At 34.2% G+C, this 12886-nt stretch overlaps 1 protein-coding gene across 1 annotated transcript in view; it reads right to left on the bottom strand.

Moving 5' to 3' along the window:
• LOC111045165 (protein O-mannosyl-transferase Tmtc3) overlaps positions 1-12886 on the bottom strand; it is a gene marked incomplete in the record, with an annotated part of 116389 nt that overhangs the window by 35257 nt on the left and 68246 nt on the right. The window contains 1 exon segment of the mRNA XM_039439334.1: positions 1292-1470. Coding sequence (XP_039295268.1) covers positions 1292-1470 — 179 coding nt within the window.

Here is a 12886-nt window from a genome sequence, read left to right as displayed (position 1 = left end):
AAGGGTTTAAAGTTCATCTTTTTGTATGTATATTCTTCTTCTCCCAATCTCTTAATTATAATTAGAATTTCCATATCATATGTTACTATAGAACTATAATCTAGATAGAGTACCTCTTCGAAACAGTTGTTAACTGGCAACTAAATTAATAATTTTGTCAGGTTGGCATTAAGTTGAGTTAACTTTGTTAGGTTGGCACCAAGTTGAAGATTTAAATGCATTTATCGCGGAAAAATTGATTGGGCACTGCTACTTCAATCCTGGGAATATTATATTACTAGGCGTCAGGCTCCCTTCGCTCGCCATATCCGTTTAGCAAGACGTTTATTCTGGACCCCCGACTGGATTCTCCTAACATATGATAAAAATGCTCAAATGAAAAATGCAGGCGAGCGAAGCGAGCCTGCTGTTCTCATTCCTGAACGATCCAGACAGTTGTCCAGGGGGCGGAGCCCCCTGGCTAGACGGATATGGCGAGCGAAGCGAGCCTGACGGCTAGTATACTATGAGTGCTACAATATTTCTTAATATCCTATGTACTATTCTACACTTACAGCATCTAGTTACTGCTATGAAGTAAACATGTTTTCTAAAAAAAGAGAAAAAAACGAAAATAATTTTTTTTGCTGAATTTTTTTTCTTGTGAGATCAGCTGGATGATCCCACACACATGCACTCGTTCACTAACTTCCATTACGGTATCGACAGACGACAAAATTTCCAGCTGTTTTTAAGGACGTATTTATCCTTTTAATGTCCTTCAGCGAGTTATCCCAGGGTTGAGACCTAGTGCAATCGAATTTTCATATCATAAACCTACTGGAAGTTTGAACAAGCTTTGGAGCAAAGAATGACTATGAAAGGAATTATTAACAATACATTTTAGTAATTGAATGAAAGAGACTAATAAATTGTCAAAAACCACAGATTTATTGATAATTAGAAAGACCGGTTTCGGTTATTACACCATTGTCAATCTCTGATAAACATTTTAGTAAAGCAATTAATGATTCCTAGAAAGACCGGTTTCGGTTATTACACCATTGTCAATCCCTGATAAAACATTTTAGTAAAGGAATTAACAATTCCTTTGCCAACATTGAAGAAAAACAACAGAACAGACTTAACTAGTCCTATTTTTTCTCAACTCATAATATCTTCCCATTATACAATATATATATACTAGTAGGTACCAGTAAATCACAAATAATAATAAGTATGTATTGTAATGTAAGTATATATGTAATAATAATAAGTATGTTTCTTTTGGTATTAGCTTTTCTGTACTGACCTAGTGAAGACAGGCAATTTGGATCCCATAACCTGCAGCCTGACTAGCAGAAGTGAGACAGTGGTTAGAGTGAGAACGCCCAGGCGTCGAGTGGCGTCGGCTGTCCACGTGTGATGCAGAAGCGACGCCTTGCCGTTGAAAGCCCATCGCACAAAGTATTGGACGTCGCTCACTCGCAACTGAAACACATAAAATATAAGTTAAAATCTAGTGGAAAAATCTGGTGTGGTACACTCAACAATTTTCCTTGCTCATTGATCTAAATAATTAAAACTACGATTATACTATTGTGATTTTGTTCAGAGTACATTTTCCTTTGTTTGAATTATGAAATTTGAGGATTTTTTAAAAGTTGTCAAAACAGGTGTTCTACAAATAAAATATCGACATGTGTTCTTTTGAATAAACTGCTCTACCTACCTACCTCACGCACGAGTAGGAGGTTACAAAGTAAATTTCTCAAGGATGGGGTGGACCCCTGTTAGTAGGGAGGAGACTCATGCTAGTTTTTAGAGATGATATGTAACTATACAGGGTATGAATTTGAAAAAAAAACGGTCAAGTCATTTTTGAGAAAATCGTGATAGAAATTTAACAAAATTCATTCTTCTCAGGAATATTACAGAGCTCCTGCAATTTTTCCAGAAATGAGACTCATGTCAGTTGATAGGGCTTATAAATAGCTATCTAGGGTATAAATTTGAAGGAAATCGTTAGAGCCGTTTTTAAGAAAACGGTGAAAAACATGTTTTTTTAGCCATTATCCGCCATTTTGAATTCAATTTTTTAAAATCTCTTATTGTCGGATCCTCATGCTATAAGGACCTTAAGTTTAAAATTTCAAGTCAATCGGTTGATTAGGAATGGAGTTATCGTGTTCACAGACACACACACACCCACACACACACAGACCAACACCCAAAAATCATGTTTTTGGACTCAGGGGACCTTGAAACGTATAGAAAACTTGAAATTAGTGTAGCTTAATTTTTTTTGGAAAGCAATACTTTCCTTATATATGGTAATAGGGCAAGGAAAGTAAAAATTGGTAAAATTATGAGGTGAAAGTATAAATTGGTGGAAGGATTTAGAACTTTACAGGAAACACCCAATACACGACGTATTTTTGGTCATAGTCATTCAATTTCAGCTGTTTTACATCCATAAAATCAAGCCGGTAAACAGCTGTTTGCAGAACAAATAAACATATGATTCTCATTACAGCATACTCTACTGTAGGGAAACCATATATGTTTTCTTTACAGTCGAGTATGTTTCCTAGTTCCGAAATAGGAACAGAAAAACTGCTACAAAAAACTACCTTCAGCGCTCCAGGTTTTATCTTCTTCCACAAAATTCCTGATTCGAAATTTGTAAACCAGGTTATGTTTATAGAATGCATGTAGTAATGTCAGCACAAGCAGTTAATGTTTTCTATTTCTCAATTATTCTTCTTCAGATAATTATGACAAAAAATATTGTACGTTACTTGGACGTGAATGTCTATTGCAGTGCTCAAATGAAACAATTCTAGTCGAGGCTAACGCCTCGACTAGAAACATCATTCTCGCCTGCAAAAGACCCCTTCCCGTCCTTGTGACGTAAGATACTATTACGTTGCTCCATAGCTGAAAGATAGCATGATAATAACTTATGTTATATTTGTCAGATTGAAAACAAGTTATTTTTAATTATTTTTCAAATTTTTAAATATTTTCTCTATGATTGCTCATTCTCAACTGAAACACAAAAACACTCAAAGTATTGGTTGAAAATGAGGGCAGAAATGAGTAGAATTATGAGGTAACATAATTGTTATTAATTAATTAATTTATTTATCTATACATTGATAGATACAATATAATTCTCAACCATGAATGATTGGGGAAGGAACAACAGGCTTAAAGCCCAAAACTGTTCCTTACCCAAATTTAGATAGAAATTGTCCAAAAATAGGTTATGTTCACATATCACGATTTTTGACCAATTTTGAGTACAAAATATATATCAACTAGGAATTTAGAACAGTTTAAAACCAAATTAAATAAGAATATTTCATTAAATCATCACTGATATCTGAAAAATACACTATTAAAAATTGAAATTTTTAAACCTTGAAAAGAGACTCAAATATTGAGAGCTTTAAAGAGTTGAGGAAACGCCCAAAGCACAAGGCATTTTTAAAGAGAAGTGGAAAAAGTATGAAATTAAGAGAAAAACCGGTAGAAATATTCAGAGCTTTACAGAATTGATGAAATAATGAGAATACGCCCACGGTCCACGTTATAATGGCAGTGTTTGATCCTTGTCTATCATTCAACAAAGCGAAATGGTAGAGTATCTTTATAGCAGGTAATGGCTCTTTAACCTCTCTGTCTCTCTCATCCCTAAATTTCACACATCTATCTCTCTTGTTTCTTTACCAACGTCACTTTCCACCTCACTATAGTGAGGTCCACGTTATAATGGCAGTGTTTGATTACGAATGGTATTGCTATCCTTGTCTATCATTCAACAAAGCGGATAGCGCTCTCTTTCTCGCTTTGCTCTGTTGCCAGATCGTCTTTCAACAATGTAGAATTAATAATTAATTAACACAGTATAATTCATCTTAATTATGAAAATATTTAAAAATATAATTGATTATTTTGAACGAGAATGAACAGTTAATATAACTTCAATAAACCTGTATCAGCTACCGTCTATAGAAGGCATTGACAAGACTATAGTGAGGTCCACGTTATAATGGCAGTGGATAAAGATAGAAGAATAGCGATGCCGATTCTCTTCATTAATCTATATATATAAAAGCGAAATGGCACTCACTCACTGACTGACTGACTGACTCACTCACTCGCAGAACTAGAAATCTACCAGACCAAAAACGTTCAAATTTGGTAGGTATGATCAGTTGGCCCTTTAGAGGCGCACTAGGATCGGGATTTGGAAAAATTTCCAAAGATACGCCCAAAATCTGCGTTTTTCCAGCGTTTTTTGGCGTTTTCTCAGCTTTATCCGGAACAAATGAACAGAAAATGTTCAAAATTAGTTCAGAAGCTCAGCTAGGAAGTAATAATGTTGTTTTAGAAGGAATTTGCAATAACGTCGAAGATAAGCCCAAAAATAGCGTTTTTTTCTTCTTCTCAGATTTATCGAGAACAAATGAACAAAAATTGTTCAAATTTAGTACAGAAGCTAATCTAGGGTTTAATAATTTCATGTTTGAAGGAATTTGAAATAACGCCAAAGATACGCCCAAAATTAGCGATTTTTTGCGTTAAATAGTAACCCTGCACTAAATAATTGAAATTAATGCAGGCGAGCGAAGCGATGAAAAATGAACAATGAAAAATGCAGGCGAACGAAGCGAGCCCGCAGATCTCATTTTTGGACGATCCAGTCGGGGGTCCAGGGGGCGGAGCCCCCTGGCTAGTCGGATATTGCGAGCGAAGGGAGCCTGTCGGTTAGTTAATTATATTTCTACACTGTCAAAAACATCATTCGCATCGTTGTGGACCTAGAAAAGGATAGTACCACCGGCTTTGTCGAATGATAGACAAGGATAGCAAAACCAAAGTTGATCAAATACTGTCATTATAACGTGGACCTCACTGTAGCTAATCAAAAGGTACTGTGAGCCTTGTAGAATCACATAGAATAAATGGCTAAGAGAGAAATCATATAAATACATCGAAATATTATTAGCCTAGGTAGCTTCAGAAAATATGTAAATTCAGGATCATTTTTTGTTGAAAGATTCTCACCATTCCTATGAATTCAGCCCACTCAAAAAAATACTTCAAATAGGCTACCTCCTATTTCCCTCAGTAATCCTATCTATTTCTGAATTTTCCCAACCAATTCGGAAAACCCTCCACCAATTTTCCATTTGCATTCAACCGACGCCTACAGCAATAATAAGCCATGAATTCCTGAAGCCTTTCATATTCAACTGGAAAAACCCCACATTCCAATACGCGCGCAATTTTCCATTTTCCCCCGCAATTTTCCACTCTCTTTCACAATTTTCCTCACACTAGACGAATCTAGCTCTACAATAAATTGCGTTTGCCAGTCTATTCAGCTGTTAAGTCTACTTCATTCAGGCTCAAAACTGGGAAAACTCAATGGTTTTTCCAGTTAGCTGGAAAATTTGCTGTGCCTTTCGAAAAAAATCATTCACAGATAATGCAGATGGAGAAATTAGGACGCCTGTATGAAAAAGAGCTGAAATTTTCAATCAGCATATGAATTTAGAGGCAAATGGTGGAAGAATTTTTCTATCTCTCTGTGTGAAAAACTTGATGATTGAAAGGATGTATTGTGTGTAGTACAATATTGGAAGCTCTTAGAAGTATGAATTTGGTGATATACACTAGAAAATCAAATGAACAGAATTTTTTTTTCAAAATTCATTACTCGTAGTATTTATGAAGAACTACATTTATTTATTTCATTCATTTATTCATTTATATTTTTCACAAAGAAGCACTAATTGTATTTAAGATTGATAAATACATTAAATCAAGATTGTCTATTTCATTCATAATTTCGCCCTCTTCATAGGATATAAAGCTGCGTACAGATTTACGCGCCGCGAACATGAGCAATTCACTTTTAATCAGCTGATTATATCTGTATCTTACCGTTTCTGTAAAAATACAGATATAATCAGCTGATTAAAGGTGAATTGCTCATGTTCGCGGCGCGTATATCTGTACGCACCTTAAGAGGTTGAACTAAAACTTCACTAATAAACTCTGGTTTAATGTTTGATATCTAAATTTGAATGTACTATAGTGAAGTCCACGTTATAATGGCAGTATTTGATTAACATTGGTGTTGCTATCCTTGTCCATCATTCGACAAAGCAGATAGCGCTATCCTTTTCTGACTCCGCTACGTTGCTATATCGTCTCTAACAATGTAGAAATATAATTAATTAACAAAATATTCAATCTCAATTATGAAAATTCATTATTAAATCTTTGAAAAATATAATTCCTTTGTGAATAAACTATAATTGATTATTTTAAACAAGAATGAATAGTTAATATCACATAAGATATTTATTTATTTATTTATTTATTTATTTATTCTAGATATTACAATTCACTTAATTGGATAGAACACAGACCAACGTCCAAAACGTCTCTATTCCAAATTTTGTTGAAAAATAATGTCAAAATTAAGGTTATGTTCACCTCGTCCAATAAAACACAAATTTATGCTATGAGGAAAGCTAAAGTTCAAAGTACTGTCCAAAAATATATATGAGCTGGAAATTTTGAATTCAGAATGATTAAAATACCAAATTATAGTCAAATATTGCACTTAATATCACCGCACTTTGAATAAATTAAGTTATTTTAGAAAATTTGTTTTTCAGCTAATGATGATTGAAATTGAATAATATACGGGTATCAGCTATCCTCTATAGAGGGCAGTGGCAAGGCAGAGAATCAGCAACACTGTTCTTCTATCTTTCTCCACTGCCATTATAACGTGGACCTCCACTATAGGAAAAGTAAAGCAGTCACCCTATTCTATTGTATTAGAGAACCCCCTAAGCACCTAAATCAAAGCCAGTGGCAACATAGAGTAACATATAACAGAGTTATTAACTTGGCCCGTCCCGTTTTGCTAGACGGCCATAATTATCACCTTATCTATTCACAACATCATATACAAGGCATCTGCTATATGTCTCAAGTTATATATCTATATAATATAATATAGTATAGCATAATGGGCTCAAGATAGATACACTGCTTCCTATTGTATTAATTTCTTATCAGCTTCTTCCTCTTCCTCTTCTTCTTCACATGTCTTTCTCATTATCTTCTAGTTCTCCTCCTTCTTCTTCTTCTTCTTCTTCTTCTTCTTCTCTTCTTCTTCTTTTTCTTCTTCTTCTTCTTTTTCATCTCCTGCTCCTCATCTTCATCGTCGTCATCTTCTTCATCATAGTCTTCTCCTACATCATCTTCTACTTCATCATCTTCTTCTCCTATATCTTCTATTTCTTCTACATGTTCTTCTTTCTCTTCTTCTCCTTTTCCTCCTCCTCAACCTTCTTCTTCTTCATCTTCTTCTTCTTCTTCTTCTTCTTCTTCTTCTTCTTCTTCTTCTTTTCTTCTTCTTCTTATTCTTCTTCTTCTCCTCCTTTTCCTTCTTCTTCTTCTCCTCCTTCTTCTTCTTCTTCTCCTCCTTCTTCTTATCCTTCTCCTCCTTTATCTGCTACTTCTTCCCCCGATCATCATCTTCTTCTAATCTTCAACCATTCGCACCTTTCTCCCATTCTATAGGTAATAAATTGGAGCAAAAATAGTTAAATATTTAAGAAATAGTTAAGCAAATGGATAATAAATAAGAGCAAATAATACTGCATCTGAAGTATAAGAAGCCTAAATTGATGATTGATTAGCCCATTCCAAATACATCAAATTGAACATGAAAATAATCAGTTGAAATTCAACTGTATCCATTCCAGGCCTAAATCTCCTTAAATATTGAGATTTTCACAATTTTGTACTCTTCCGAAATTGTAGATCAAGAATTCTGCTTCTAAAACAACATAAAAACATAATTTTCAAACAGTCATCAACTGAAATATACCTCTATAAAGATTAGACATTTCATGAAGATATCTACACCAAAAAACGCTTAAAAATCTGATAGACCAGTATAAATATAATTAAAGAACAGAATAAAATCTATTCCATCAATAAAATTTAATTGGAAAGTAGAAAACAAAACCACAAATATTGAAAACTCATTCAGATTTGGACATTTCTTCAATAAATCGACCCTAATCAACATTTAAATATCCTTCAGATCAGTGTAAATATAGTTAAAAAACAGAATAAAATCCATTCCATCAATAAACTGCAATTAGAAAGTAGAAAGAACCTGGAAAATATTGAAAAACCGCCCAGAACTGATAAGAAGGAAGCCTTTAAGCTTGTAAGCTAACAATAAATCGACACCAATAAACTATCCTTATCTAAATATCTAAAAGGATATCTAAATATCCTTCAGATCAGTGTAAATATACTTGAAAAACAGAATAAAATCTATTCCATCAATAAACTTCAATTAGAAAGTAGAAAGAACCTGGAAAATATTGAAAAACCGCCCACATCTGATAAGAAAGCTGGCTTGAAGCTTGTAAGCCAAATCTGCCAATTCACAGAACAAGCCTAGCATCATAATCGTTGGCAACGGTACCCCTGGCGGCATCTAGCGGAATATTCCAGAACTATTACGACTTAGTTACTTTTTTCACACACTAGATAGCGCGCAACAATCGGTTTCTCAATTTCCAGCTTTGATGGAGCTGGGTCTACAGTGATCTCCACGTTACAATAGCTGTGGAGAAAGATGGGAGAACTGCGTTGCCGATTCTCTGCCTTGCCACTGCCTTCTATAGAGGACAGCTGATACAGGTTTATTAATGTAATATCAACTGTTCATTTTCGTTTAAAATATCTGTTGCAATATTAACTGTTCGTTCTTGTTAAAAATGATTGGTTATATTTTATTTGTCAAGGGAATATATATTTTTCAATGATTAATTAATGAATTTTCATGACTGAGATTAAATATTTTGTTGAATAAATTATATTTCAAGAGCTACACGGAGAAAGAGCTGCGTTGCCGATTCTTTGCCTTGCTTCTCCCTTCTATAGAGGATAGCTGATACCGGTATATCTGTTGTGATATTAACAGTAAATTCTTACTAGTAGTTCTGTGAACAGTAGACCTCACGCAGTATTCTCATCCACAAGTACCTAATTGAAACTATAGACCTTATGGAAATACAGCAAGAGACTGGCTTCTCCACACATCTGTGTAATCACTTGTCAGCTGATTTGTGATGAATAATTCTTTAGTCTGATTTTTACTCTAATATTGGCGTATGAAGGAGGCTTTTATATTATCCTTGAAATGCAACATTTCCAAAAACCTTGTATATACGTCGACGCGCAATAAAAAAAGGAACATACCTGTCAAATTTCATGAAAATCTATTACCGCGCTTCGCCGTAAATGCTCAACATACATATAAAAATTTAAACATTCAAACATTTAAACATTAAGAGAAATGCCAAACCGTCGACTTGAATCTTAGACCTCACTTCGCTCGGTCAATTAAAAATCATTATTTATATTTATTTGCAAGGGAATATATTTTTCAATGATTTAATAATACATTTTCATGAATAATATTGAATACTTTGTCAATCAATTATATTTCTACATTGTTAAAAAACGATCTGACAACGTTACGGAGCTAAGTAAGGATAGCTCTATCCGCTTTGTTGAATGATAGACAAGGATAACAGCACTAATGTTAATCAAATAATGCCATTATAACGTGGACCTGAAACAGGGTTTCCACATATCAGTGTCAGTTAAAGCAACCGGTACAGTGAGAATATTATTTCTATGAATTGTAATGGGACAGTTCATACTCCACTGCCAACCTCACTATGGTGATCATATAATTCACAAAAAAAATCACATAAGAAAATAAAGAGTATCATGTTTTCAAAAATAAAGCAACACTTATAATTTTCTTATTTACGTAAATTCTTATCTTTATCAAACATTTATAAAAATTTACAAAGACAATTCCCCGAATAACTTGACAGTACTCAACCTTACATTCAACACACACCCTCCCACCCCTACACACTGCCAACTAACAACAGAATCGTACCCCATATCCCTTTCCACACCCCTAAAACTCGCTTTTTCGACAATTTTTCGTCCCTGCAACCCAAAATTGATTCATTCCACTCGATTTGTTCGAAAAAGAGTCGCAAAAAAAAACGATTCAAATTGGATAACGGTAGGTATAGGCCTTTACTACAGCTGTGAGACTACTTTAAACTGGCAGGATGCCTCATAAACAATATAAACAGCTTCCCATTTGAATTATTCTGACATTTCAGAGTGAAACGCACTGAACACAATTGGTAGTGTGTTGAAATTTCCCGGTTTTTCCAGTTGTAACACTCTTTCATCTACTGGGAAAAAGCGTCGACATGTATCACTCTAGAATCACACTTTTCTCTCGAGCTTTTCTCTCTGTCACTCTCTGTTATTCCCAGTCTCTCTCTCTGTCAATCTCTCTTCCTCTGTCATTCTCTCTCTCTTTATTTGTCTATTCCTCTCTATCTCTCTCTCACTCTCAGTCTCTCTCCCACCCTCTTTATTTTTCTCTCTCTCTCTCTTTGTCACTCTCTCTCTGTCATTCCCAGTCTCTCTCTCTTTATTTGTCTATTCCTCTCTATCACTCTCTCACTCTCTCTCCCACCCTCTTTATTTTTATCTTTCTCTCTCTCGCTCACTCTCAACCTCTTTCTTTCTATCTCTATCTCAATCTCTCACTCTCTTATTTCATTCATTGATTTCCCTCTCTCCTATCATTCATCAATAAACGTTTTTCACGTTTTCACGTTCCGGATGTGGAGATGTAGTCACGAGCATTTTTTTTTGGAAAAAACCTAAATATCACCACGTAGCCAAACTTTCCATTTTTTTCTTTATCCTCTCATTCCAAAAATTCTCTTATTCTGTCTCTATTCTATTCTACTCTGTGTTTATCAGTGTTTATCGTTCTTTCTCTCTAATTCACTTTTATTCAATCATTCTCTCTCTCTTTCTTTCTGCTAGAGAGTTACTGGGAAGGATATTCTGATTATCCATTCCAAAAAATAGAAATTGATATTTTAAAGAACCCGCGAAATTATGTAGATGCAAAACAATATTATTTTGAAGTAATCTCTTAAAAGGTGCATTTTCGTTTGTGTGTAAATTTCCGCAGTCGACGACGGCAAGCATTAATGACGACATTCATATTGACCAAATTTCAAATGTTCTAAAACAGCTGTTCAAATAACTTTTCTTTATTTGTCTCTATTATCAAATAATCAAACATTTCTAATAATATCAACATATTTCCATTGAAAAATATAAAAAAGTATAAGCTTAGCCCTAAAGAGACACACTAGGGTGTTTTCCACCCCAGGGAATTTTTTCTGTTCTGCAGTTGACAATATAAGACAGATGGGAATTTATGCCCAGTCTAAATTAGGTTTGTAGTATTGTCAACTACTCTCCACCACTTCCAGTCAGTAACAGCATTCTACAAAGTCCCAGCTTATCTTGTTCTTCGTTTGTCTAATACCCCAGAGTGTCTTTTACGTAGGACTTTTAACAAACACTTTAATAAAAAGATTTACTTTTTGTATTGTCACTACGAATGTGGCATAGGATGATGGATCAGATTGGAATGAATGCTCTGATTCTCTACAACTTGAGATTCAAAACAATAAAATGAAGAGACGTGAGTTTTTGCTGAACTTGTCATTGGCTATGATCAAGCCATTCGTTCAAACCGCATTAGGAGCTCCAACACTTAGGCGGAACATACGTACTTTTAAATTGGTATAAATATTGATAAGCAATGCTTTACTTTTGATTTCTGTATGTACTTGGAACAAAAATGATTAAGAAATGATTAAGTATGGTCTAAGTACTTGTTTTTTTTTCATATTTTTCAAAGAAAAATGCAAAATTAGATTGGGGTGTCCAACACCCCAGTGTGTCTACTGTGTTAGCATAAAATAAGTGTGTCTCTGTAGGGTTAACCTGCCCCATTGAAACATAATTGAAGATAATCTTTCAGGTTATGTAGACAAATTGAAATCTACCCAATGTGAGATTCTCTCCCTGTCGTGATCGACGATTGCATATATGAACAAACGAAAACCAAGCTTAAATTAAATTTTTCCTTCCTATCATGTACAGTTCAATAATATTATTATTCTAGTTTATATAATGTGAACTCAGCTAAAACTTATTAGAAGAGTTGTTGAATAATTATCTATCAATGATGGATATTGTAATAATTTATAGTGAACGTTTATGAACCAGAATATAATTTATTTTTAGTTACATCAATAAGGTACTCTAACCTGATCATTACTCTCTCTGTCTCTTTTTGGTAGAGTTTTAGAGTAGAATTTGGTTTTTGGTAGAGAGTTAGTGAGGAGGATATTTTTAATATTCTTTCCGAAGAATGGACATTGATATGTCCAAAGCTCCGCCAATTTATGTAGATGCATAACATATATTTATCTATAGTTATTATATTACAAATTGCTTTTTCATATCATATACAGTTCAATAATTATTTCCTAGTCTATATTATGTGAATTCATCTATAATTTTGCTGTATTGTAAGCTATTGTATATAAGTGTATAAGCCGGTATATATTTTGATCTGCATAAATAAAGTACTCAATCAATCAATCAATCTTTCTGACTTTCTCTCTCCCCCTCCCTCTCACACACTCTCTATCCCTCTCTCACCCGCTCTCTCTTACTCTCTCTATGAATGGAAAAAGAGACAGAACACAAAAAATGATAGGCCACTCCAATTTTAGAGACATAACACAATGGAGTAAAAACTGAAAAATCACTCAAAACTGAAATTCCTATTCTCTTTTTCCTGTATCAGTAAGATAAGTCTGGTTTATAATATGGTGAGAGGGTTGATGTGATGATATCTTTTACGAAAATAGGA

The sequence above is a fragment of the Nilaparvata lugens genome, chromosome 12 (genome assembly GCF_014356525.2).
Source record: "Nilaparvata lugens isolate BPH chromosome 12, ASM1435652v1, whole genome shotgun sequence".
NCBI lineage: Eukaryota > Metazoa > Arthropoda > Insecta > Hemiptera > Delphacidae > Nilaparvata > Nilaparvata lugens.
The sequence above is the reverse complement of the archived record's forward strand: the minus strand, read 5'-3'. Positions and strand labels throughout refer to the sequence as shown.